This window comes from Hipposideros armiger, unplaced genomic scaffold (genome assembly GCF_001890085.2).
Source record: "Hipposideros armiger isolate ML-2016 unplaced genomic scaffold, ASM189008v1 scaffold_834, whole genome shotgun sequence".
Classification (NCBI taxonomy): Eukaryota; Metazoa; Chordata; class Mammalia; order Chiroptera; family Hipposideridae; genus Hipposideros; species Hipposideros armiger.
The window spans coordinates 300584-323757 of NW_017732184.1; the positions used below are offsets into that span (position 1 = coordinate 300584).

Below are 23174 nucleotides of genomic sequence, written 5' to 3' on the forward strand. Positions count from 1 at the left end.
CATATAAAGACAGGTATCCATCATTATAGTATCATACAGGATAGTTTTCACCAGTTTAAAATCCACATTTAAAAATTATTCTAATTATTCTAATTGCTTTACTGCCCTTTGTGCTGCTGCTTTTCCTCATGCTCCTCCCTATTTTTTCCTTCAAGGTTAGTTTGGCTTCCATATGACTTTGGAACCTACTCACTTTATAGATGAGAAGAAACTTTCTTCCAGAGAGGAGACGTGACATGGTTAGGTGTGCAGAGCTGGTTCTGGAACCCAGGGTTCGCTCAGCAGATATTTCCTGAGTACCTACTACACTGTGGTCAGTCCTCGAGTTACAAAGATGAAAACACAAGTGCCCTGCACCTCAAGGAATTCAGGCTGCTGGGAGACTGAGTGTAGAAAAGAAATTGTAATTCAATGTGTTCATTTCTTTAGTAGAGAGACATATAAAGTGCAAGGAGAATAGTAGAATGAGAGCTTCATTTGTTTTGGAAAGGCAGGGAAGAATTACCAGAGGAAGCAAAACTTGTGCTGAAGAATACTAACTCCGATGAAAAAAGGGAGGGATTTCCAGGCAGAGGACAATTTTTGCAAGGGCAGGAAACCAATGGCTTAATATTATGCTAATGTTCATGTTCCCGCCTTAAGCTATTACTTCAGTACAATTAAAAACAAATCTTGGTTTGAGCTCTGAGCAACAGCAGTTCGAGTCCCGACCCGAGCTGAGCAGCCGCTGAGCTGCCAACAGGTGGCAGGATGGCTCAGCTAAAAAAAAACCCAAAAAAAACCACCAAATCTTGGGGCTGGCTGAGTGGCGCGTTGGTTAAGAGTTGGCCTGGGACGCCAGGTCTGAGCAGCAGGGCCCCGGTTTGGATCCCACATGAGGGCCAGTGACGCTGCGCCCTCTACAGCTAAGATGGTGAACAACAGCTCAACCTGGAGCTGGGCTGCCATGAGTCACTGACGACGGTGTAGGCTGCAGTGGGCTGCCATGAGTGGCTGTCCAATGGCCAGTGAGCGACTACCTCAGCCAGGAAGAGCACAATGACCACAATACCAACGTGGGCCAGTGAAGCAATGTCCTCCACAACTAGACTGAAGAACAAAAGGACAGCAACTTGTCTGTTCCCCTTCCCGAATTCCCCAATGCTGTTCCCCTCTCCCAATTCCTCCAATAAAATCTTTAAAAAACAACAACAAAATAAGACAAAAACCCCCAAACAAACCTTAATAGGATTTTTAATGGAACTTGATAAAATCATTCCAAAATGGCTGAGAACAGCAAAGAAAACAATGAAAATGAAGAACAATGGAGGCGGCAGGGAGACTTGCCCTGCCAAGAATCAGAACATACTATAAAGATCTATTAATTAAAACTGTGTGGTATTTATGTAAGAAGAGATAAGCAGAGGAATAGAAACAATAAAAATTCCAAAAACACATACCGGGAACTGTGCAAGGGAGCTATAAATGGTTAGGTATAATTGCCAGTCCGGGGTTCGTTCAGTAATTACATATACAACCATTTAAGTCACGGGAAATGATTGCTATGGATGTGAACCGATTCAGTTATTTGCAAAGGAAGTGTTTGGTACATGATTATTTGCATGTACATAAAAATCCTACCCGAGGCCTAACTTGTTCAACTGGGGATTTTGCATCTCAAGGGTTTTTGTTTGTTTTTTTATTTTAACATGTAAAGAGTAGGAAAGTGTGCACTGATGTTATAGAAAAATATACTGAAATAAGTGTAGTTTGTATAGATGCAGCCAAATGGCAGTATGTTAAATGTTTATGTTGGCAATAGCATACGCATAGAAGTAAAGAAGCAATCCTCTATTTCAAGATCTAAGGCTACGGGGAAGCCTTGCTGGGCTTTTGACTACAATTGTCTCCCTCCTCCGGGGAGTACCTAACCTTGGGCAGGCTCCTCCTCCACACTCACCAGGCCACTCGTCAGGAAGAGCAGCAGCCAGGCGCGGGAGGGAGGGGAAACAGCGGAATGGGGAGAGATGACGGAGTGTAAGAAAATGGCTGCTTCAGGTTAGGAATGTGGATAACACAGGTTTGAATAAAAGGAAATGATGTAAATGTCTTAACTATGACATTGCTTTGTACACCTGAAACTAATTTTTTTTAAAAAAGAAAGAAAATGGAACGGCAGAATTATGTTTGGCCCTCCGCAAGTTTTTCAACAGTGGACATTAATTTGTCAAATATATTTAGTTGTTGTATTCGTGTCCCTCTAATTTTTTTTTTCTATTCATTTCATTTGATTTGTTGTTTCTCTTCTTGGTAGATATAGTACATAGAGATCTAAAACTGGAAAACATAATGGTTAAAAGCAGCTTTATTGATGCTAACAATGAAATGAACTTAAACATAAAGGTAAGATATTAGAAATGGTGGTAAATGTTTGCCTATAAACAGTTTGATTACAAAGTGGCAACATACATCCTCTTTTTAGATACATTTTGCAAGCTTTGAGCGGCCACAAAATAAGTGTCTGGTGCTAAAAACATAAAAATTTCACAAAAGATGTTATAACTGACAAGAATAATTTTACAAGTTAAGTGGTACTGTTGAATTTTTTTTAAGTACATATTCATTTGGGTAGTTCTGAATCATTAGTTAATAGCAAGCAAACAGATGCTCTGAATTCTAATTAATTTCAAAATTATGCCTGGTAATTTGATGTAAATGTGTTACAGATTTAGGGGAAAAAAAACACACCTTGGCTGTGCCTTTGATACTAAATTAATGCTAAAGTCTGTATTTCTCACTGAAAATTTTCCTGGGTATTAATATTTATGTCCTAAGCACAATTAATGTGCCAAGTGTTTATTCTTGAAGATTTATTCAAATTAAGTGTTCCTTAATGTCAAATAAATGATAGGATACATTATTTATTACTTAGCACTTTAATAGTGGCTGCTTTCAAAATACATGAATGTGTTAATTTAGGAATAAAGTGTCTGTGAATAACTCAATCTGTTGCAGATGCTAAGTCCCTATTAATATAAACAGGTTTAACAGTATTTTGTTTTACCTGAGTAAAGGTTGTTGAATATTTCTATTGTAAACTCCATGAAGGCAGGGATTGTGTATATCTTATTCACTGTTGGTACTTGTACTGCCCAAAACATAGTATGTGCTCAATTAATATTTGGTGAATGAAGGAATAAGTACTCTCCAAGAATTGAATTGGATCATGAAACCTTTTGTGTATTTGAGATCTGAATAGATTTTCTGTGGAAAAAGATATGCATCATAATGCTCCAAGTGGGATAACTGTGAAAACTCCTGAAGAAATTAGTTAATCTGTTTAGAAGAATGGTGCTATCCCATGTTGATAGGAACATTTTCTTACTCCATAAGGCACTGGAAAGTTTGCATTCAGCATCTGTGGACCAGGAGCCTGTCTTTGGTTGCATGATCAATAAATGTGCCTGTTTTTCTGTTTTCAGCCCAGGGCTGTTCCAACTTGGGAGATAAGACCAAGGGCATATACTGAATATTTAATAACCAAATGTTTAACGACCAAGATTTAGAACTGAGCAGAAAGACTGCACTTGCAGGAATAGGCCTCCCGTGTATCTGTAGTCATGCTATATATTTTTTCCTGTTAATTTGCTTTTTGTAGTTTTTAATAGTGTACTCATTGTTTTAATTGGTATACTCTAGAAACCCAAAGGAAATAATAGTAAAGAAAAGATAGTGTTTACCAGAGATGGTGTTTTTAAAATAATTATAAAAAAGGGGAGTTCCTGGGAGTGCTGACAAGGAGAGCGATTTGCATTTTTAACAGTGTTTTAAACTGGGACAGAGCTTGAGTATCAGAAAAATGATAATAAACATACTAAGGATGTAATGTATTTTTCAGTGAGGGAACTTTTTAAAAATTACTTTTTTATTTGGAAAAAGTTAAGTGACTTTTTCAAGTTACAACTTTCTATGTTGAACTGGTGAATTTAACTAGAAGGAATGAATAATCGACATCCTGGGTGTTTTCTCAAGATTTGAGAAACTGAGCTTGTCTTTACCAAATTTCTTTTTCACACAGAGGGGTGGGTGGGGAGGGAAAACAAGGTCTTTATTAGTTATACACTAAAGCCCCTTCATCCTCAGAAATCCCTGAATTAAATGCAATTATAAAATGCCACCTTCAAAATGAGTCAACTCTGGGACAGGAAGACATGACTGTCTGAGTTTCTTCTTTTAGGTGACTGATTTTGGCTTAGCGGTGAAGAAACTTGGCAGGGGTGAAGCCATGCTGCAGACCACATGTGGGACTCCTATCTATATGGGTAAGTAGGTGGACTTAAAATGACTTTTCTGTATAAAAAAGTAGAACAACTAATGTGGATTAAAACCTGAGCAATTTGATTTTGCTGTGAAGACTTAATAGCCCTGCTCAAACTACCTTTTTAGTTTTAGGTCAAATGATTTCAGATGTTTTAGTGTTTTTCTCATAGTTCTTACCAGCCAAACTTGTAATTTTTATTGTTTCTCTAGGTTCTTCTTATGGTTGTTTATTCTCTTACGTAATCATACCCCAAACTTAATTATTGTTTTTGTTAATTCATGCTAAAATCGTGTGTGTGTGTGTGTGTGTTTTGCTTCTTTCCATTTTTTAAATCCAGTTTCATTGCCATCAAATTGTTTTTCATAAAGAGCACTGATATTTTGTAAAGCAGCAATTGCCCATTTTTCCAAATGTGATTCTTAACAGCTTTACTGAATATATTTTAAATATCATAAAAGTGTGCCATTCCATGATTTTTTTTTCATACACACACACAGTTGTGCAATCATCACCACAGTCCAGTTTTAGAACATTTCTACCCCCAAAAGTTGCCTCATGCCTGTTTTCACTCAATCTCACTCCTATCCGAGCCCCAGATAACCATTTATCTTTTTGTCCCTCTAGATTTGCCTTTTCTGAACATTTCATATAAATGGAACTATCAAATATGTAGTCTTTTATGTCTGCCTTCTTTCCCGTAGCATAACGTCTTTGAGCTATCCTTGCTGTAACATGCATCTGTAGTCTGCTCCTTTCGTTGCTGATGACTGTCCATTGTATGGATATGCTACAGTTTGGCTATCCGTGTGTTAGCTGATGGACCTATGGATTGTTTTCAGTTTGGGGCTATTATGAATAATGCTGTTATGAACATTCATGTACAAGTTTTTAAGTGGACATACAGTTTCACTTTCCTTGTGTAGCTACCTAGGAAGAAAATTGCTGGGTCATATATTATTTACATGTTATTTTTAAGAAACCTCCAAATGATTTTCCATAATTGCTATACGATTTACCTTCCTACTAGCAATGTATGGCAGTTTTGTTTTTTTCACATCCTTGCTGATACCTGATATTCCCTATCTTTTAAAATTATAACCATTCCTATGGGTATGAAGTAATATCTCATTGTGGTTTTTAATTTGCATTAACCTAATGACCAGCGATGTTGAGCATCTTTTCATGTACTTGTTAGTTATTTATATATCTTCTGTGATTACATGTCTATTGAAATCTGTACCTATTGAGATGATCATATATTTTTATCTTTAAATTTGTTAATAAAATATCTTTTCAAAAGGTTGAACCATCCTTGCACTTTTGGATTAAACCCCACTTTGTTTAACATACTTCTGTATTCAATTTGTCACTACTTTAGGATCTATGAGTGTAGCTTTCTTTCTTTTGTGCTGCCCTTGTCTTTTTTGATGTTATAGTTATGTTAGCCGCTCTTAAAAAATATGTTTCACTTTTTATATACTCATGAACCATGTAACTAATAGAAATTATGCATTAGATTGATGAAATTGCCCCTTAAAATTTTTTGGTCCTGGTACCCTTTGGTAGAGTGGGATGAAGTTTCTATTATATCTTCAATTTATGATAGGTTATTCAAGCTTTTGATACCTTCTTGAATCATTTTTATGATTTAAATTTTTTGGAAAATTATTCATTGAGATTTGAAGTTTTATTGGCATAAATATGCATTTTGTATCCACTTTTAATTTTCAGATTCTCCTGTTTATCTGTGGTTACATCCCCCTATTGAGTCCTAATATTTTTTTAGGAAGGCAGTATGATGTAATATGGCCTCTGACATTACCTGGCTAACTCAGGATTCCAGCTCTGCCACTTAACACCTGATTAGCCCTGGGCAAACAATGTAACTGATTTTGTTGCAATTTCTACATCACATAATAGGGATAATGTCACTCATTTATCAAAAACTTTTTGAGGATCTACTTTGTGTCAGACACTGGTCTAAATATTGGGAATACAACAGTGAACAAAATGTAAAAATGTCATGTTGGCACAAACATTAAACAAGATAAAAAGTAAAATATCTGTTTTGTTACAAATGCTAAGGAAGAAAAATAAAACAGGGAAAGGAGGAGAGAATGTATTTAGGATGGTAATAATACCTTTCTTATCTGACATGAGAGTTAAATGAGAAAATATATGTAAAGTGTTTAACACTGTACATGGCACTTGTTGCTCAATTTTAGCTCTTGTAATAACTGATAATTATTTTTTTCTTTATCAAATTTGTTAATGGTTAGGCCAGTTTTGGGGGCTTTCAAAGAACCATGTCTAATGTTATTTGGTTTGCTTTTTCATTAATTTCTGCTTTTATCTTTCTAAATTCCTTCTTTCTACTTTCTTTTGGTTTGCTTTTTAACTTCCTAAGGTAAATGCTTATTTATTTTTAGTCTTATTTTCTAATAAATGCATTCAAAGCTATATATTTTCCTTTGAATACTTCTTTGACCATTTCTTTTGCCATATACAGTGTCTGAATTGTTATTCATTTCTTAATAGTCTTAATTTTAGCTTTAGTCTTCTTCTTTAATCCCAGAATTATTTAGAAGTGCTTTTAGAATTTTCTAGGTGTTTGGGATGTGATTGATGCTCATGTGAGTGTATTAGTTTCCCTAGCCTTTTGGTTTTTCTGTCTGGTTTTCTTCGTTGTAGTAGCAATTGTGACTTAAAACTTTTTCAACTTTTAGGAATTTTCTTTGTGATTGAACGCATGATTTGTTTCTGTAAATGCTTCATTGGATATTTAGAAAGTATGCATATTCCTGGTTTGTTGAGCACAAAAATTTCTGTATGTATATGTTTATAAAATCAAATGTGGTACTTTTGTGATTCAGACTTTCCATATTGTTAATTTAAGTTTGCTTGCTGCTGCTCTTGATTTCTGAGAGAGTTATTAAAGTCACCAAGATGGGGCTTTGAGAAATTCTTTTTGTACTTTCAGTAGATTTATTTAAAAATCTATTTTGCCAAAATACAATTTACTTACAATAAAATGCACAAGTATTAAGGTATAATGTTCAGTGCATTCTGAGAAATGTACATACTTGTATAATCACCACCCCAGTGAAGATAGAGAACATTTCTATCACCCCAGGAAGTTCCTTTGTGTTCCTCACAGTCAATCCCCCATCCAGACCCCAATCACCACTAATGATTTCTATCGCCATAGCTTAGTTTTGCTTGTCTAGAACGCTATATAAATTGAATCACACATATATTCTTTTGTGTCTGTCGTCTTCAGTTCCATGTAATGATTTTGAGACAGATCAGTAGTTTATTCATTTTTATTGCTGAGGAGTATACCTAGTTCATTGTTTTTTTGTCTACTTGATGCATAAAGTTTCAAAATTGTTTTATCTTATTTGGGAAAAGGCTACTTTAGATTCTGTTCATATCCTCCTGTTGGCAAACGACATCTGCTCTGTAGTTACACGGGGAAAATATATCCAAGCACCCTGAGTTTTATGCCTGCTTATTAGCTGTCTACACTGATAACAAGTGAGAGAACAAGAGGGGAGACAGATGGTTTGTAGAGCTTGCTGACTTCCTAAATGGCTCCTTGGCACAGTTACTGTGGCCTCTGCCTCCCTAGGAGAGCTGTGATGACAGTGCAGTAGAAATGCCCCTGGTGATTAAGATGACTCTGAAAGAGTGAAGACCAGGAATCTGGGCCCCTGCTGTGTGTGCAATGCACCTATTGGAGATCCTTCCTAGAATCTAATCCCGGAATTTGCCAGTTGTCCTATACACACACATGGCCAAAGGGCAACTTGAACTTTGATGATTTAGTATTTAAGGTGGTTAAGTAGAGTTAAAGAATACAAGGAGTTGCTTAAAGGAAAATATTAGTTAACTTTTAATGATTTAGGGACAAATTACTCAGTTTGTTAATTATCTATAGTTGAGCCTTTTCTCTCTTTCTTTGGTTTACCTTTGGACTCCTTTTTGTAGCTTTTTAGTACCTTTTACAAGAGGCAGAGGAAATGAAATTCCATTTGCTGTTAGTCGTTAAAAAAGTTTGTGTGTGTGTGTGTGTGTGTGTGTGTGTGTGTGTGTGTGTAGGTCCGGGAGCTTGAAACTGTTTTCCAAAATAAAAATACCTTTGTAACTTGAGGCAAGTCATTTAATACATTTGAACCTTAGTTTCCTCACTGGCACAGTGAGTCAAATGCCTACGTACCTATCTCACAAGATTCTTAATTTATACAAATAACATAATTGATACAAAAGTACTTTGTAAATTTTAAAGTTCTATTGAAATATATACACATTTTATTTTTATGTTTATAACTCTTTTATTCTTACTTTTACCTTAAAGAAAGATCATTGATCCCTTGGTGTAGAAGCATAATTGACATAATCCTGAAATGTCATATATGAGCTTCTTAAAAGCCAGCCATTATAAAAAAATTTAATCATTTAAAAAATGTGCTACTTAAAGTTAAAAAAAAAAAGGTTCTACTTTGAAAAGATTGTGAACCCGTTGTAAATTAAGAAGCACAGAGCTGGGGAGTCAGAAGGACCTGGGCTCCCAGCCCTTATCCTGTGACTAACGGGCTTTTCCATCCAGTTATGTTGTAACTCTTTCTTTGTCTTAGTTTTGTCATTTAGAAGACGTGGAAAATAATTCATATTCTGTCGTGGGAGTGCTGTGATGTTATTATTATTATTATTATTATTATTATTATTATTATTTTACTAAAGTGATTTATAACCATTTATCTGAGCTTTTCTGTGAATCCAGATCACTTTAAATTGTACCCACTTAAGGCATGTAATTCAATTCTAGTTTTGGAAAGGAACAGATATTGTTGTCTTCTATAACTACACAATCTTTGTAATATCCTTTCTTAACAATTTCAAAGGAATGAAGTGTAGTTGTGCGTTCAGTTCTGTCGTTTGTGCCGTCGTTCTGTTGGAAGCTAACTGCAGGAGTGAGGATGCAGTTAAGGCCTGTCCATTATTCATTTAACATCTGCTGTTGGTTCTCTTTCTCCCTGTGGGGGAGTAAATTACAGCATGTCAGCACATTTTTCATGCTTTGTGTTTAAGCATTTAAAAGTCATTTATTGTATTATTAATATTTTTTCATTTCTGCTTGTTTGGCAGCCCCTGAAGTTATCAATGCCCACGACTATAGCCAGCAGTGTGACATTTGGAGCATAGGTGTCATAATGTACATTTTGTAAGTAGCCTGATAAATGCACACTTTAAAATGAATGGTCTCTGACAATAGGATTACATAGATTTTAAATTAAACCTAAACAGTATAGTTTTTAAAAAGCTACTGAAAAAAACAATTGGGAAGTCACTCTAAAAGCTCTCTTATTAGTTGCCAAGTACACCCATTCAGTATGTTTTTAACACTATAAATTTATAACTTTCAGCTTTGCCTTTCATTGATCTATAAATGCTTCAATGCACTGTATGAACTGAGCAAAGTGAAAAACTTGGCCTTAAAACCTTCCTGATCCTTTGCTACAAACCAAGCTACTCAGTGTTTTCTCAAGAGATTCACTTACAGCTCATCAGGTAGAGGAAAGTACTAGGCCCTGGCACTAGAGCCACCCTGTGGACCGGGCATATGTGGGGAGTGGGCACTAACTAGACAGAGGTTCAGCCCAGATTCCTGCATCACTTGCCCCTGGGTCTTTGCTCATGCAGTTCCTCTTATCTAGAATGTTCTTGTTCTTCTCCACTAAGCTCACTTCCGGGTGCGGCCAAGTCAAACACTGACACCTTCCATTTCCCTAACTCTTGCTCTACATCAGCAGAGTCACTACATTCATTATGTATACTTTCAACTTAAGGCAACATGCAGAAATCATGCAAAACAGTAATGCTGAAAGAACAACAAAATAATAAAATAAGAATATTTAACCAGGAAGGTTTGCACATGTGCAAATTTGATAGAATTAATTGTTCACTCTTCTGTAGTCTCATAGCACTTTTAAAAACCAGATGATCGTATTGTAATATAATTACTGTATTATGTGTACTGTATCTATTTTCCTTGCTCTAAATTTCATGAAGGACGGAGATCTTATTCATCTTTGCATCCCTGGTATCTGGTACAATAGTAGGCATGTAGTCAGTGCTCAATATATATATATATATATATATTTGTTAAATTGAATTAAAGTGAATTTTCTAAGAGGTGTTCTGAAAAGTTAGCGACCATTGTTCTGCCTCTTGGTGAATATGAACATTTTTATGTTGATGCAACATTAGTTTTATGGTCATATTGAAGATTTCACTCTACACCATCTCTTCCAGATCATTTCTAAATATTGACATCACAGTAGTTACATTTTCACAGTTTTGTGAAATGGCAGTAGAAATTGGATGATGTGATTATAGCTGTAACTCAGATGGTCAACATACATCAACTGCTTAGATTGCATAAAGTATAAATGTATTCACAAAGTTTTGATCATTTGTTTTGTGCTGGTTAGAATCATATTGTAAAAATTCTGAGCCTTAGTCTTTAATTAGAAATATAACCATTTCAAATTAGTGTTTTGTGATCTCAAGACTTTGTAGACAGCACAAGTCAAATATAATATGTGTTAATCTAATATTACAGAGTTCACGTGTTTGCTGCCTTCTTAGCTTGAATTTGACATAAAGGAAAGTGATAGTGTATAAATATGTTAAATTTTTTTCTCTTTCTTAAAGATATAATTTTAATTTTTCTGCTTCTGGCTGCATAGCATCATAATGACATCTTTTTTTCTTTACAGTAGACTGTTACTTAGCTAATCAGTGCCTATTCATTAATCTGCCTGAGCCCACTGGTCTTATAATTTCCTTTACCAAGGGCACAAACATATTACCTTCTCCAGGGGGGTTATTTTCTTGTTTATCAGTTACTCCTGATTTATTTCTACTTAATTGGACAATGATAACATACTTTCTCAAGGTGAAATTAACATAAATATTCTTTATGGGTATATCCTCTGCTGTTTTGATTCCTATGAATGTAACAGAAAATAATAGGAAAGCTTTAAGAGGCATTTTTCATGTCTTGGATTCCCTTTTCTGGATGTGCAGAAAATTGCTGTCATAAAATTTCACATGCTGCTGATTGACCAACCATTAGATACATTCTTATGTAAGTAAAATTGCAAAGGACCGAAAAAAATGGAATTTTTAAAACGTAGCCCTTAAGCTATGGTTGCATGCTAGTCAGGCAGTGCAGGAGCAGCTAAGGAATTGGTGAATGTGCGTATCACTGGTTATTAACAGATTCAATGAGCTGGGCTTTTGCTGGCCTATACTTGTTACAATAGATAGTAATTGTTCATAAGACCACTTTTATGGCTTTTTAAATATTGCATTTTAAAAGTAAACAATAGTGAGGCAAGTAAGGTCAGAGAGAGGAGGGTCAGAATGAACTGGAGAAGTAAAAAGTATTTAAATAAGAGTTTGTAGAACAATTTCATAAATATCTATCTCTTAACAAGAACCTATTGGTAAATGAAAAACTATACTGTCCAGCCTAGTTTGATAGACGACTAGGATGAAGACAACTTTTTCTCTAGGAAAATCATATTATCACCATCATTTTCAGGTATAATATTTATGAAATTTAGACTTATTCAGAAAATGTTTATGGGAAAGATTTTTAAGGAACTTAAAGAAAAATCTAGCTTAAAAAATCAGTAGAAATGTAACTGTTAAAAGAGACTTAGACATCATTATAGTTATGTACATAATGGACCAGCATTTGGAAAGTTGAATGGAGTTATGCCATTTTATTCTTTTAGTAATAAAGCGGAAAAATACAACTTTGAGAGCTGGAGAACAGACATACAGAAGTGTCTGTGTGATGAGTCCAGGTCCAACTTCTGTCTGGTTATCACTGGGAAAATCTGGTTGTATACAGAAGTCAGAAGTCAGTGTTGACAATAATGATGATGCTAACATTTGTTGAGAATGTACAAAGAATTGAACTCAGCTTTCAAGCATGTTTTTGTAGTTTTGGACTGAGTTACCTGCTGACATCTAGGCTTGCATGCTCTTCATGATGTTTACATGGTACAGCACTCCCTCTTAAAAGATTCCAAAGACACACAGTCCTGTATTACAGGGTGTGAAAATAAGCCCGTGTTCACTTAGTACATGCCGCTCGTGGTGTTATGATGTTGGCCATTATGTATACTCAGCTTTCACTCTTCCAGACTGAAGGGTCAAATCATCATCATCTGATTTTCCTTACCCAGACTGTCTTCATTTTGTATACTATTTTTGATGAGTTGTGGTCATTGTATAGATTTTTGGCTTTGACTCAAACCCTGTAGACATTCCCAGGGTTGTTCTTGATTTAGTCTTGCTAACACGTGAATAAAACTCTTACATGGTTAATTAGACTCTGATAACCCTTATTGGACTCTGATGATTCAGTATATTTATCCATAAGTTTAGTTTGGATTATGTACTTTAGGCATTACCTTACCCTTACAGTGAAGAATACCCCCGCTATTATCTGCACCTATTGCTGTGTACACACACCTTCCTGTATTTTAACCCCATTTAAGCTTAATGTTTCCCCACTTGGGAGAGCTTTGGGTCATTTGCTGATCTGGAGGTTTTCAATGTATTCAAGAGCCAAGCACTGGTCTCGCAAAACTGTTTTGCTTCCATTTCTACATCCAGAGAGGTGCCCATCTCTTCCTGTGCGTGTTACATGCTGTTGAGTTGGCTCCGTCTTTTGGCGACCCTGTGAGTGAGTGATGTCCATGATGTCCTGTCCTCCACAGCCCTGCTCAGCTCCTGTAGACCCATGCTTATGGCTTCTTTTAGGGAGTCAGTCCATCTCATATTTGGTTTCCCTCTTTTCCTGCTGCCTTTCATTTTCCCCAGCATTAGTCTTTTCCAGACAACCCTGCTTTATCACAATGTGCCTGAAGTAGGACAGCTGTTTTATCACATTTGCCTTCAGCGATGTTTCAGGCTTAATTTGCTTTAGGACCCACTTGTTCATCTTTTTAGTGGTTCTGGGTATCTGTAGAACTCTCATCCAACACTCAAATGAATCCATTTTTTTTCCTCTCAGACTTCTTCACTGTCCACCTTTCATATCTGTGTGTAGTTATTGGGAATATGAGGCTGTGGTCTCTAATGACACATCTTTGCTCTTGATGATGTTTTTTAATTCTTCCATTGCTGCCCTTCCGAGTCTCAGCCTTCTCTTCATTTTTTTGGCTGCAGCGTCCATTTGAACTGATGACTGAACTAAGGTAAGCAAAATCTTTAACCATTTCAATGTCTTCCTTTCTATCCTTCTTGCTATCCTTTACTTAAATATGAAGCACCAGTACTTCTAAGTCCTGTGGAAACTTAATTTTTAATAGCCTTATTTTGATTTTTAAAAAATATAAACAAAAATGATTGCCTTTGTTTCTAGATTATGTGGAGAACCACCCTTTCTGGCAAGCTCAGAAGAGAAGCTTTTTGAGTTAATAAGAAAGGGAGAACTACATTTTGATGATCCAGTCTGGGATTCCATAAGTGATTGTGGTAAATATACATTTGTTGTTATTATTAAAGCAAATATACAGAATTACAAGAAAGTTTGCGAGTAATTGAAATACTTTAAACCTCTGTTTAGTCATTAAATTTACTCAGAGGGTAAATACTATTTACTTGTGGGAATAGGAATAGCTTCACTGTGATTGTTATACTCAAAACTTCCAACCAAAACAGAAAATACATAGCAAAACTTAAAGAGGAAGTTTGCTGATCACCTAGTTAATATTTACTATAGAATATAAACCAGGTCATCCAGGCAATAAAGCCTCACGTTAGGCCTTAAACTTTATTTCTTAGCCATTTATACTGATATTTATTGTATAATTGACATTGTTCCTTCATGTCATACAGACCTATTTCCAAATAAATTGGGAAATGTATTAATTGTAGTTAAGATAAATAAGATTTTCAGGATTTTCCTTTATTTGCAGCTAAAAGTGTTTTGAAACAACTTATGAAAGTAGATCCTGCTCACAGAATCACAGCAAAGGAGCTACTAGATAACCAGTGGTTAACAGTAAGTTACAGTATTACTTTTTGTTTTCTTTTTTCTTTTTGACATGCTACCATTGCTTATTTCTTTTCATTCAGCCTTATAGTTTATATATAGTCTTCTTAAAACAGTCAATTTGTCTCATCCTCTGACAAGTTAAAATTATGGAGTCTTGACACATTTCTGAAATGAGTATTTTCAAACTGTTAAAACTATTACCACAACTGATTTTATATATATATTTTAGAGGTTTAAATGAACTTTGCTTGGCTTCATGTCCTGAAGGTATCAAATCCAGTAGAACAGAGCTGAGAAATGCTTATTATTGAAGCTGTGGAATATTGAAGAGCCTGTGTACTTTAGTGATATAAAGCACTGGAACCGTCCATTTCTCTTTACCTCTTTGGATGCAAGGAATCTTTGCGCACTCAGAAAAGCCGGCGTCTCCTAACAGTGGCTAATACCTAGCTTGAAATCTTGAGTAATTATTCATTTACATATTGTTTTTTCCGTTAGACTAAATACCTTGAGCATAGACCCTATGTCTTACTCATCTTTATATCCCTGTACCCACAGCATTACCTCGTCACAATAGGCACTTTGGAAGAGGCTGCTACTTACCTCAGTATTTGTTCTCTTTGTTCATGCTGATGAGGATCTGCTTAGCTGGAAACTGGAAACATTGCTGTCTAGTGTTCTTTGCTAGTTATCCTGTCTTTGCTCGTTATTGAGGTGGTCAGTAAGATCTAAGTGGAAGTAGGGGCAATTTCTGGGACGTGTCCTTACATGGAGGGAGTATGGCATTTCTTATGCCTGTCTTCTTTCCTGGTGGCTGGAATGCAGAGGGGATGGCTGGAGCTTGAGTAGCTGCATTAGACCATAAAGTGGGATCTATAAACTGAGGGTGCCACAGCAACAAGATGCAAGAAACCAGGGGTCTTAGCTCACAGACCTGTTAGGCAGCCCTCGAGTGCCTACTTCTAGACTTTTTTATATGAGTAGGAAACAAACTTTTGTCATCTTTAAGATACTGTAAACTATGCAATTGAACCTAATGCCAATTAATACAATACTCAATAAATAATTGCTGAATGAGTGAATGACTCAGCAAATGAATAAGTCTGTAGTTATCACAGAAAATGTCTGAGTACTGAGACTGGAGATGTCTAAAGACACATCAGAATATTGCTGAACAATAATTATCTATGAAAAAAATTATTGTACAACTATTACTTGCTAGACACTGTATTACATACTGGAGGTGTATGATATGCTTACATTGTGGTAGTATTGCTGAGAGACGATGGTGGCTTTGACAGGATGATAGCAATAGAGTTGAAGAGAAATAAATGTGATATATTTTTTAGGTATGATTGACAAGACTTGGTGATGGATTAGATGAGGGATGAGGATAATGGAGGAATCAAGGATGACTTCTAGATTTTACTTTAACAAATGATTTGATGGTGGTGCCATTTACTGAGATGTGGAAACCTGAAGGGAAAATAGATATTTTTTTCTGGGGGAAGGGTGGTGAATCACAAGACCCGTATTAGGTATGCTAAGTTTGAGATGCCTGTGTGACATCCAAGTGGAGATAACAAATAGGTAATAGAATATATGAGTCTGGAGCTGGAGAAGTCTGAGCTGGAAATATAAATTTGGGAATCGTAAGTATATAGATGCCATGTAAAACTATCGGCTGAAGAGATAAATTAGGAAGAAAATACAGATACGTAGAAAGGAGAAGAGGTCCTGTCTTTAGATGCTACAACATTTAGAAGAGGAAAAGCTAGCAATGGAGGCTGAGGAGGAATAGCTAATGAGGAAGGAGGAAAATTATGAGAACGTTGCCAGGGAAGTTTAGTGAGAAAAATGGATGCGAAAGCCGGAGCAATCAGCTCGCAGGTAAGTGCTGCTGAGAGGTCAAGAGGAGAATGAGAAGTTCCCATTAGACTGGCCAGCAGAGAGGTTGATGGTGACCCTGAAGGCCCAGATAAGTTTAGATACCTTAAATTTATAGTGATATCACTCTGCTTTTAAATTCTCTAATTTTCCTTTGGCAATTTCTAATCATTTCTTTGAATAATATTTTTTTCTACAAGAGCTACAAAAATAGTCTTCACTCAAAAAATGTGTTACATCTGCCCTCTTCTATGAATGTGTTGATCTCTCAAATGATTCTGTGCAATAAGTATTTCTGGCCTAAAGTAATTGTGCAAATGAGCTAGCAGTTAGATAGATCATTACAAAACTGTACTGAGTGGATTTTTAGTACAGCAAAATCAAAAACTGTAAAGCAGATGGTATGCCTTAGAAATATATCTCTTTTCAGCATCACACAACATTCGGGTTTGGCCATTTAATTATTTGTGTTCTAATTAGTACAGCTTTATTTCTGGCTTTGGTCATTTTTCCAGAAGTCTCCATTTTTGAGCCTCGGTAACATTTGTCTCTGTGTAGTCTTTGCCAAATGGATAGAGAAGTGACAAATAGCATGTACTAACTATATCGGATTATCCTAAGGAGTTCGGTGTATGAAGTTTAGAATACTGGCATTTTATAAACTTCTAAAAGGCAAAAAAACTCTTTTCTTCTTAACCACTTGAAATCTTACTTCCTTTAATTCATACCCTCTGTTTGAAATAATCTAAAGAGAACATGTTAGTTCTCTCAGTGTCTTGCTGCTTTATAACCAGAGCTTATCTTTTGCAATATCTCACAGATAGTAACATTTTTTTTTTCAAAGAGCTTTATCAGATAAAAGTTTCTATGGTTTAACCTATGTATTGTGCATTTTGAGACATGGTACATATCTGAAGAGTATTCTGAGAAAAATAATCATTATTTTTCTATGTACATTTAAGTGAATGGAGCTTAAAATAAACACATATTGTCATCCTGATTTCAAAGGTCAAAGATTAGATATAAGGAAAAACAGCCAAGAAATGACTTTCCTACAAAGGACGAGTTTGATGATGATTGCCATTGCCAGGAGTGTGCCTGTTAGCCTCTTGTGTCCATTTCTTCCTTTTGTCCTCTTTACTCTCAACAGTGGTTCAGGAGTTTATTCTTTCTCATTAGATAACACAGTTGCCTCTTGGTATTCCTTCAAGTCCCCTGGTGGCAACTAACACCAAAAATTTGCTATTTAGACACGTTTCCCAGATAGTTTTAATGTCTACTTATATTTAAGAATTCTCCTATAAATTGATTTTCTTCTATGGCATGTCAAAAAGCTGTTTCCAGATTTGCGTTCTATTGGTATTATTCATACACTCCCTTCAACTTTTTTGTTTGGTACCTACCCTGTGCCAGGCCCTGTGCTAGGTAATAAAATATAGTTACAGATATCTAGGACATGGTCTCTGACATAAGGAACGCACAGTCTAGTAAGGGAAACAAACTATATATAGGATACAATGCAAGGAAGAAAATGATAAATGACATAAGAAATTGCCAAATGACCAGAGGTACAGAGGCAAGCAAGTGTGAAATCAGGAAGTTCAATTTGACTGGCAGATAAGATGCTTGGAGGAAAGAAGTGGGAAATGAGACTTTTGGAAAAGGAAAGAAAATTGTGAGGGGACTTGAATCTCAGGCTAGAATTTTAACTTCTTGTCACAGATGATGGAGACCAATTGTACATTCTTAGAAATGAAGGAAATGATTGTTATAGTGTGTCAATCTTGCAAGGTGGCTTATTTTAAGTGGGACAAATCATTTAAATGTCTATATTGATTTTAACAAGCATATTTTTATTTTAAGGCACTATCGGGTACAAAGGTGAATAAAACACATTTTCTCCCCTTGAGTAATTTACCACAAATTACAGTGTACTTTGCTTTATAGTCATACTTTGCAAAGTGCTTGTAAGCAAGGTGTGTAGGGTCTAATTTCAGAGCAATCTTAACTAATATGTGAATAACTGCCTTGTTCATTAATTTAAAAATTGTTATTCACGTTTTGGTCTATAAATTTTGACCTTTAGCCTTAACATACACATTCTACATAAGAAAATGGAAATTTTATGATGCCTAATTGTCGTTTTTTTCCCTACTGTATATTTTCATTTTAAATATGTGAATACTCTTACCTTTATATTACTATCTTTAGTTGTTCTTAAATTCTGAATAATCTTCTATATGTGAATATGCTGTTGAGGCCCAGAGGGTTTTTATAAAAATTATGTTAACAAGCAGCTCATGAACCAGGAACCTTGGAGATTTATTCAATATCCAATGATTAATGTATACTTAATAATTCAACAAATATTTATTGGATAACTACTGTGGGTTGTAGAGGACACAAGGATGAGCCTGGTACAGTCCCTGCCCACAGTCTAGTAGAGGGTTTAAAACAAAAACACAGGCAGAGAATGAGAATGTCGTGTGTGTGTGTGTGTGAGTGTGTGTGTGTGTGAGTGTGTATAGATATATATATTTAAATATATAAAAATATACTCTATATTACATATAACATATAATAAAATTTACTCTATAAAATATATACTCAATATAAACATACATATGTTATATAGAGAACATAATACAGTAGTAGTACTATTAGGTTTTCAAGAAGAGAGCTATAATTCCCTTTAGGGGATTACAAAAACTACTTTAAAGTGAAGGTAATATGTGATCTGGCTCTAAAAGAATGACTAAAAGTACAAATTAATGTTGGAGTCATGGTAAGAAGAAGAGGAATTCTGGGTAGAAAGAAATTTACAAAGATATAGAGACAGAAGAAAAAGAAGTATATTCAGAGAATATGAAGTATAGTAATAGTTCTGTTTGTCTAGAACCCTAGAAGACATGTAGGGAAGTAGTGGGAAATTAAGCTGTAAAGACAGGTAGAGCTATTTTGCTCTAGACCTTGGCTTACATAGAGAGCACTTTATATTTGACTTGTTTTCACAATGGCTTGCTCCTGAAAGGCACTGAATTACCATGATCACAGCTGAATTTATGTGACTTTTCTCCTTTGTCCATCCCCCACCCAAAAGTTCCTTTGTTCCCTTTTCCAAAGTGTTTGTTCCACTCACCAGGGATGTGCCAGAGTTCTAGTTTTGCTCCCCACCTTCTCCAATGTTTGTTATTGTCAATGTTTTTAATTTAGATACTCTGGTAGATACATAATGGTATCTCATTGTGGTTTTGATTTGCATTTTCTGAACCTCAAGTGAAATTGATCACCTTTATTTATATTTTATTTGCCTTTTAGATGTCTTCTTTTGTGAAATGCCTGTTCTAGTCTTTTTTCTATTTGGTTTTATACCTTTTACTTATTGATTTATAGAGGTTTGTTATATATTCTAGATATGAGTCTTTTGTCAAACACACACACACACACACACACACAAATGAACACATGTACAATAACAAGCATCTTCTAGAAGAAGCTGATTTAAGAAAAAGAATATGAAAAGGATTACTGCAAATCCTCAACCAAGCAGATGACTTTTGAAAAAGCATAGATCATTGGAAATTGAGGGTCTTGAACTTGATTTCCTGCGACCTGTCCTGCCCACACATCCCTTGGGAAATCTTCATGTACAGTCAGGTGTATATATACATCAGTTAAAACAATGTCGGTTTGAAATATATTGCATATGCTTTTATTTTTCCAGCTTTATTGAGATGTAATTGACACATAACACTGTATAAATTTGAGGCGTGCAACGTAATGACTTGATATATGTATTTATTATGAAATGATTACTACAATAAATTTAGTTAATACATCCATCACATCACATAGTGACAGTTTTTTTTTTCTTGTGTTGTGAACTTTTAAGATACACTCTCTTAGCAACTTTCATATATACAATATAGCATTGAAGGCTCAGCAACACCTCTAGCTAGAAATTCTTGGCAGGCAATTGGAAAATTCCAGCACTTCTGGAATAAGGGTAAATTACTAAATTTCTCAGGAAATTTACTCGTGAAGAATAGGAATATCAATACTAACCTGTCTACTCACATAGTTGCTATACTTGTGGGAAAAAAAAAATCTCTGAGATGACTTCGTTAGGAAGAACTTTAAAGTGGCACACAGTTGCTTTAGTGGTTGCTACGACCTTGATATGCTGCTGTCTTGGGCTCATTAAGACCCATTAGGACATGTTTGGTGATTGTATTGGGTGCTGTCAGTCCTTTGTGAGTATCTGCAACTTACATGATTTCTTTTCCTACTGTAATTTACATTATTAGTCATAGAAAAGTAATAGTTGAGATTAACCATGATAAATGATTTAAATGATAAACACAATAGAAAAAATAACTTCCTCCATTAACTTCATTCCCTCTTACTAAAATACCATTGTTAAGTCTCTTATGTGTCTTTCAAAAGCATTTTGTACATTTTTATGTATATACTTTACGCAAATGGGTTCTTATTGTGTAAGCTATTCTTTTTTATCTAATATATCTTGGAAAGGTTTCCTTATTTTTTAAAAAGCAGCATTGTATCCCAAACTATGGTACACTATTATTTTATAAATAATCCCCTATGAATATGGAGCATTTAAATTGTTTCAGATCTTTCCCATTACAAAGAGTGGTGCAACAAATGTTCTTGGAAATATATGTTTGCATACTGTGTCAGCTTATCTATAGGATAAATTCTTTTTTTTTTTTTTTGTTTTTTGTTTTTTTAGCTGAGCCATCCTGCTACCTGTTGGCAGCTCAGCGGCTGCTCAGCTCAGGCTGGACTCGAACCGCTGTTGCTCAGAGCTCAAACTCTTGAGCGAGCTCTTAACCAACTGAGCCATTCGGCCGGCCCTTTGCAGGATAAATTCTTAACAGTGGAATTACTGGCCAGAGACAACGCGCATTACACATTTTGATAGATTATTGCTAATTTACCCTTTCCAAAAGTAAGTAAGTGAGGGAGTGTTTCCCCATAACCTCACCAACACAGAGTACTATTAAACTTAAATTTATATCCACTATTAGGTGAAAATTGACATCTCATTGTTTTGATTTGGATTTTATATATTTTTTTTATAAAGTGACTATTCCATTTTTCTATTGAAAAGAAAAGCTTATGCCTAGGAACATTACAAAATGAAGAAAGAGTTCTAGCTACTTACAAAAAGTAGAAAATGGTAACTATAAGCTAAATACCCACAATGTTTCCTTTTAGCTTTGCTGAATTTATGTTTCTTACCATCTCACCCTAGCTAATACGTATAATTCATTCATTCATTTGAAATAGTATGTATTGTTTACAAAATACTGATAGGCTCTGTCCTTGAAAAGGCAAATTTTGTTAGATGAGGGCATATGCTTGGGTCTCCATTTGTGGGACATGTCTACTAAGGTATCAAATCCAAATCTTAGTATTTGACTAATGCTTCTCCTCCATGAGTGTCCATTTTTCCAGTTTTTCAAAGTAAAATAGTCTCAACAATCTGTTAAACAAGTAGAAATTTATTAACCAAAAGGTTGGGTTTCTACTTGTGATAGCCTCAGATTATCCCTGTTACTGCTACCTTCTTGCCATTTGCTCCATCGTCATTAATGAGTTCAGCGTGTCTGACCCCCTGAATACCGCCAATAAAGGGAGGTCAGAGGTTAGTGTTCTGATGGTGACGTGACGTACAATCTAGTGTCTAGCCTAACAGTTCCACCCATTTTTGTTTAGTTTGTTGGTTCATTTGTAATTTCTTACAAATTGAACCCAGAAGGCTGATGACACAGCCCTGGGATACTTATTCATTGGTCAACCCAAGCATGTGATTCAATTCCTCTTCCAACTGCTAGCGAGCAATAAAGAAGGTAGTCTGGTAAGTTACTGGCTGGGCTTTAGACAACAGGGAAAGCCTGGGATTGATACTACCCTTTGTGCCCTGTTTGATATCACAAATCAATAAAGGAAGCCAGGAGCTAAAAATTTCCAAATAGTAAAATGTTTTTGGGGTGTTAATGCTCCCATTCTGGATCCTTTCCTCTTCTCCACAGTCTCTTTGGAATGAGAAATAGGGTCATTTCTCTGAGTACAAAGGCACTTTACTTTAGGCATGCAGAATGTCAGTCCAAGCTCTTGGGTGTATGTATATGTACTGAGCACTTGAAGGATTGCCAGAGATGCAGATTGAAATAATACAGGCAATCCTTGCTTTGCATGGCAGTGCAGGACTATAAAAATAATGCAGGGTGAAACTGTGCAAAGAGATCTTAATAATCAGTGGGAAAAATTATGATTGTTCCATGATCTTTAAAATTTTTGTTAAACATTAAAAACTCTAAATGTTGGTTAAAAATATATAGGGAATGAAACAAAAGTAAAAACTAATGTTTTTAGTGAACTATAATTTAAAACATTAGAAATATTGAGAATTAAATTGTCTTATTTTTTATAAAAACTTATCAAGATTAGTTTAAACAGTGCTTGCCTTCTTCTTCTCCTTGTCATATAACTTATTATGCAGAGAGGAGCACCTTTTTTACGCCTTGGTGAACTTTAATACTGTTTTCTAAGTTTGGATCAACTTCCAACATTTTATCCTTTGTGCTTTCAGTGTGATGAAATAGCTCTGAAAATTCTTTTAATGTCAAATGTTTTGCGGACATCACTTTCTCTGGGGCATATTCATCCTTTCTGTCACAGCCACTTTTTTTTCATTTATGTTGATAAGTTTGCCTTCACTAAGTTCCCTTGATTGCATAGCTAGATTCTCTCAGATGGTGGGGTATCCACATTCCCATGGTCAGCTGTTTCTTCTATTACTCCATTTGTATTTGATTCAGATTTCACTTCCAGCATTATCACTTTTAATTTCTTTACTGCACTTTCATCTTTGTT

General features: G+C 35.4%; 1 protein-coding gene across 5 annotated transcripts in view; it reads left to right on the forward strand.

Moving 5' to 3' along the window:
- The window catches only part of STK33 (serine/threonine kinase 33), a 162015-nt gene that overhangs the window by 119719 nt on the left and 19122 nt on the right, over positions 1-23174 (forward strand). For 4 of the 5 annotated variants that reach the window (XM_019629261.1, XM_019629262.1, XM_019629263.1 and 1 more), the window contains 5 exons: positions 2294-2382; positions 4217-4301; positions 9449-9524; positions 13749-13861; positions 14305-14390. In XM_019629261.1, coding sequence (XP_019484806.1) covers positions 2294-2382; positions 4217-4301; positions 9449-9524; positions 13749-13861; positions 14305-14390 — 449 coding nt within the window. The remainder of the gene's footprint in view (positions 1-2293; positions 2383-4216; positions 4302-9448; positions 9525-13748; positions 13862-14304; positions 14391-23174) is intronic. The other variant, XM_019629260.1, reaches the window with a different exon arrangement.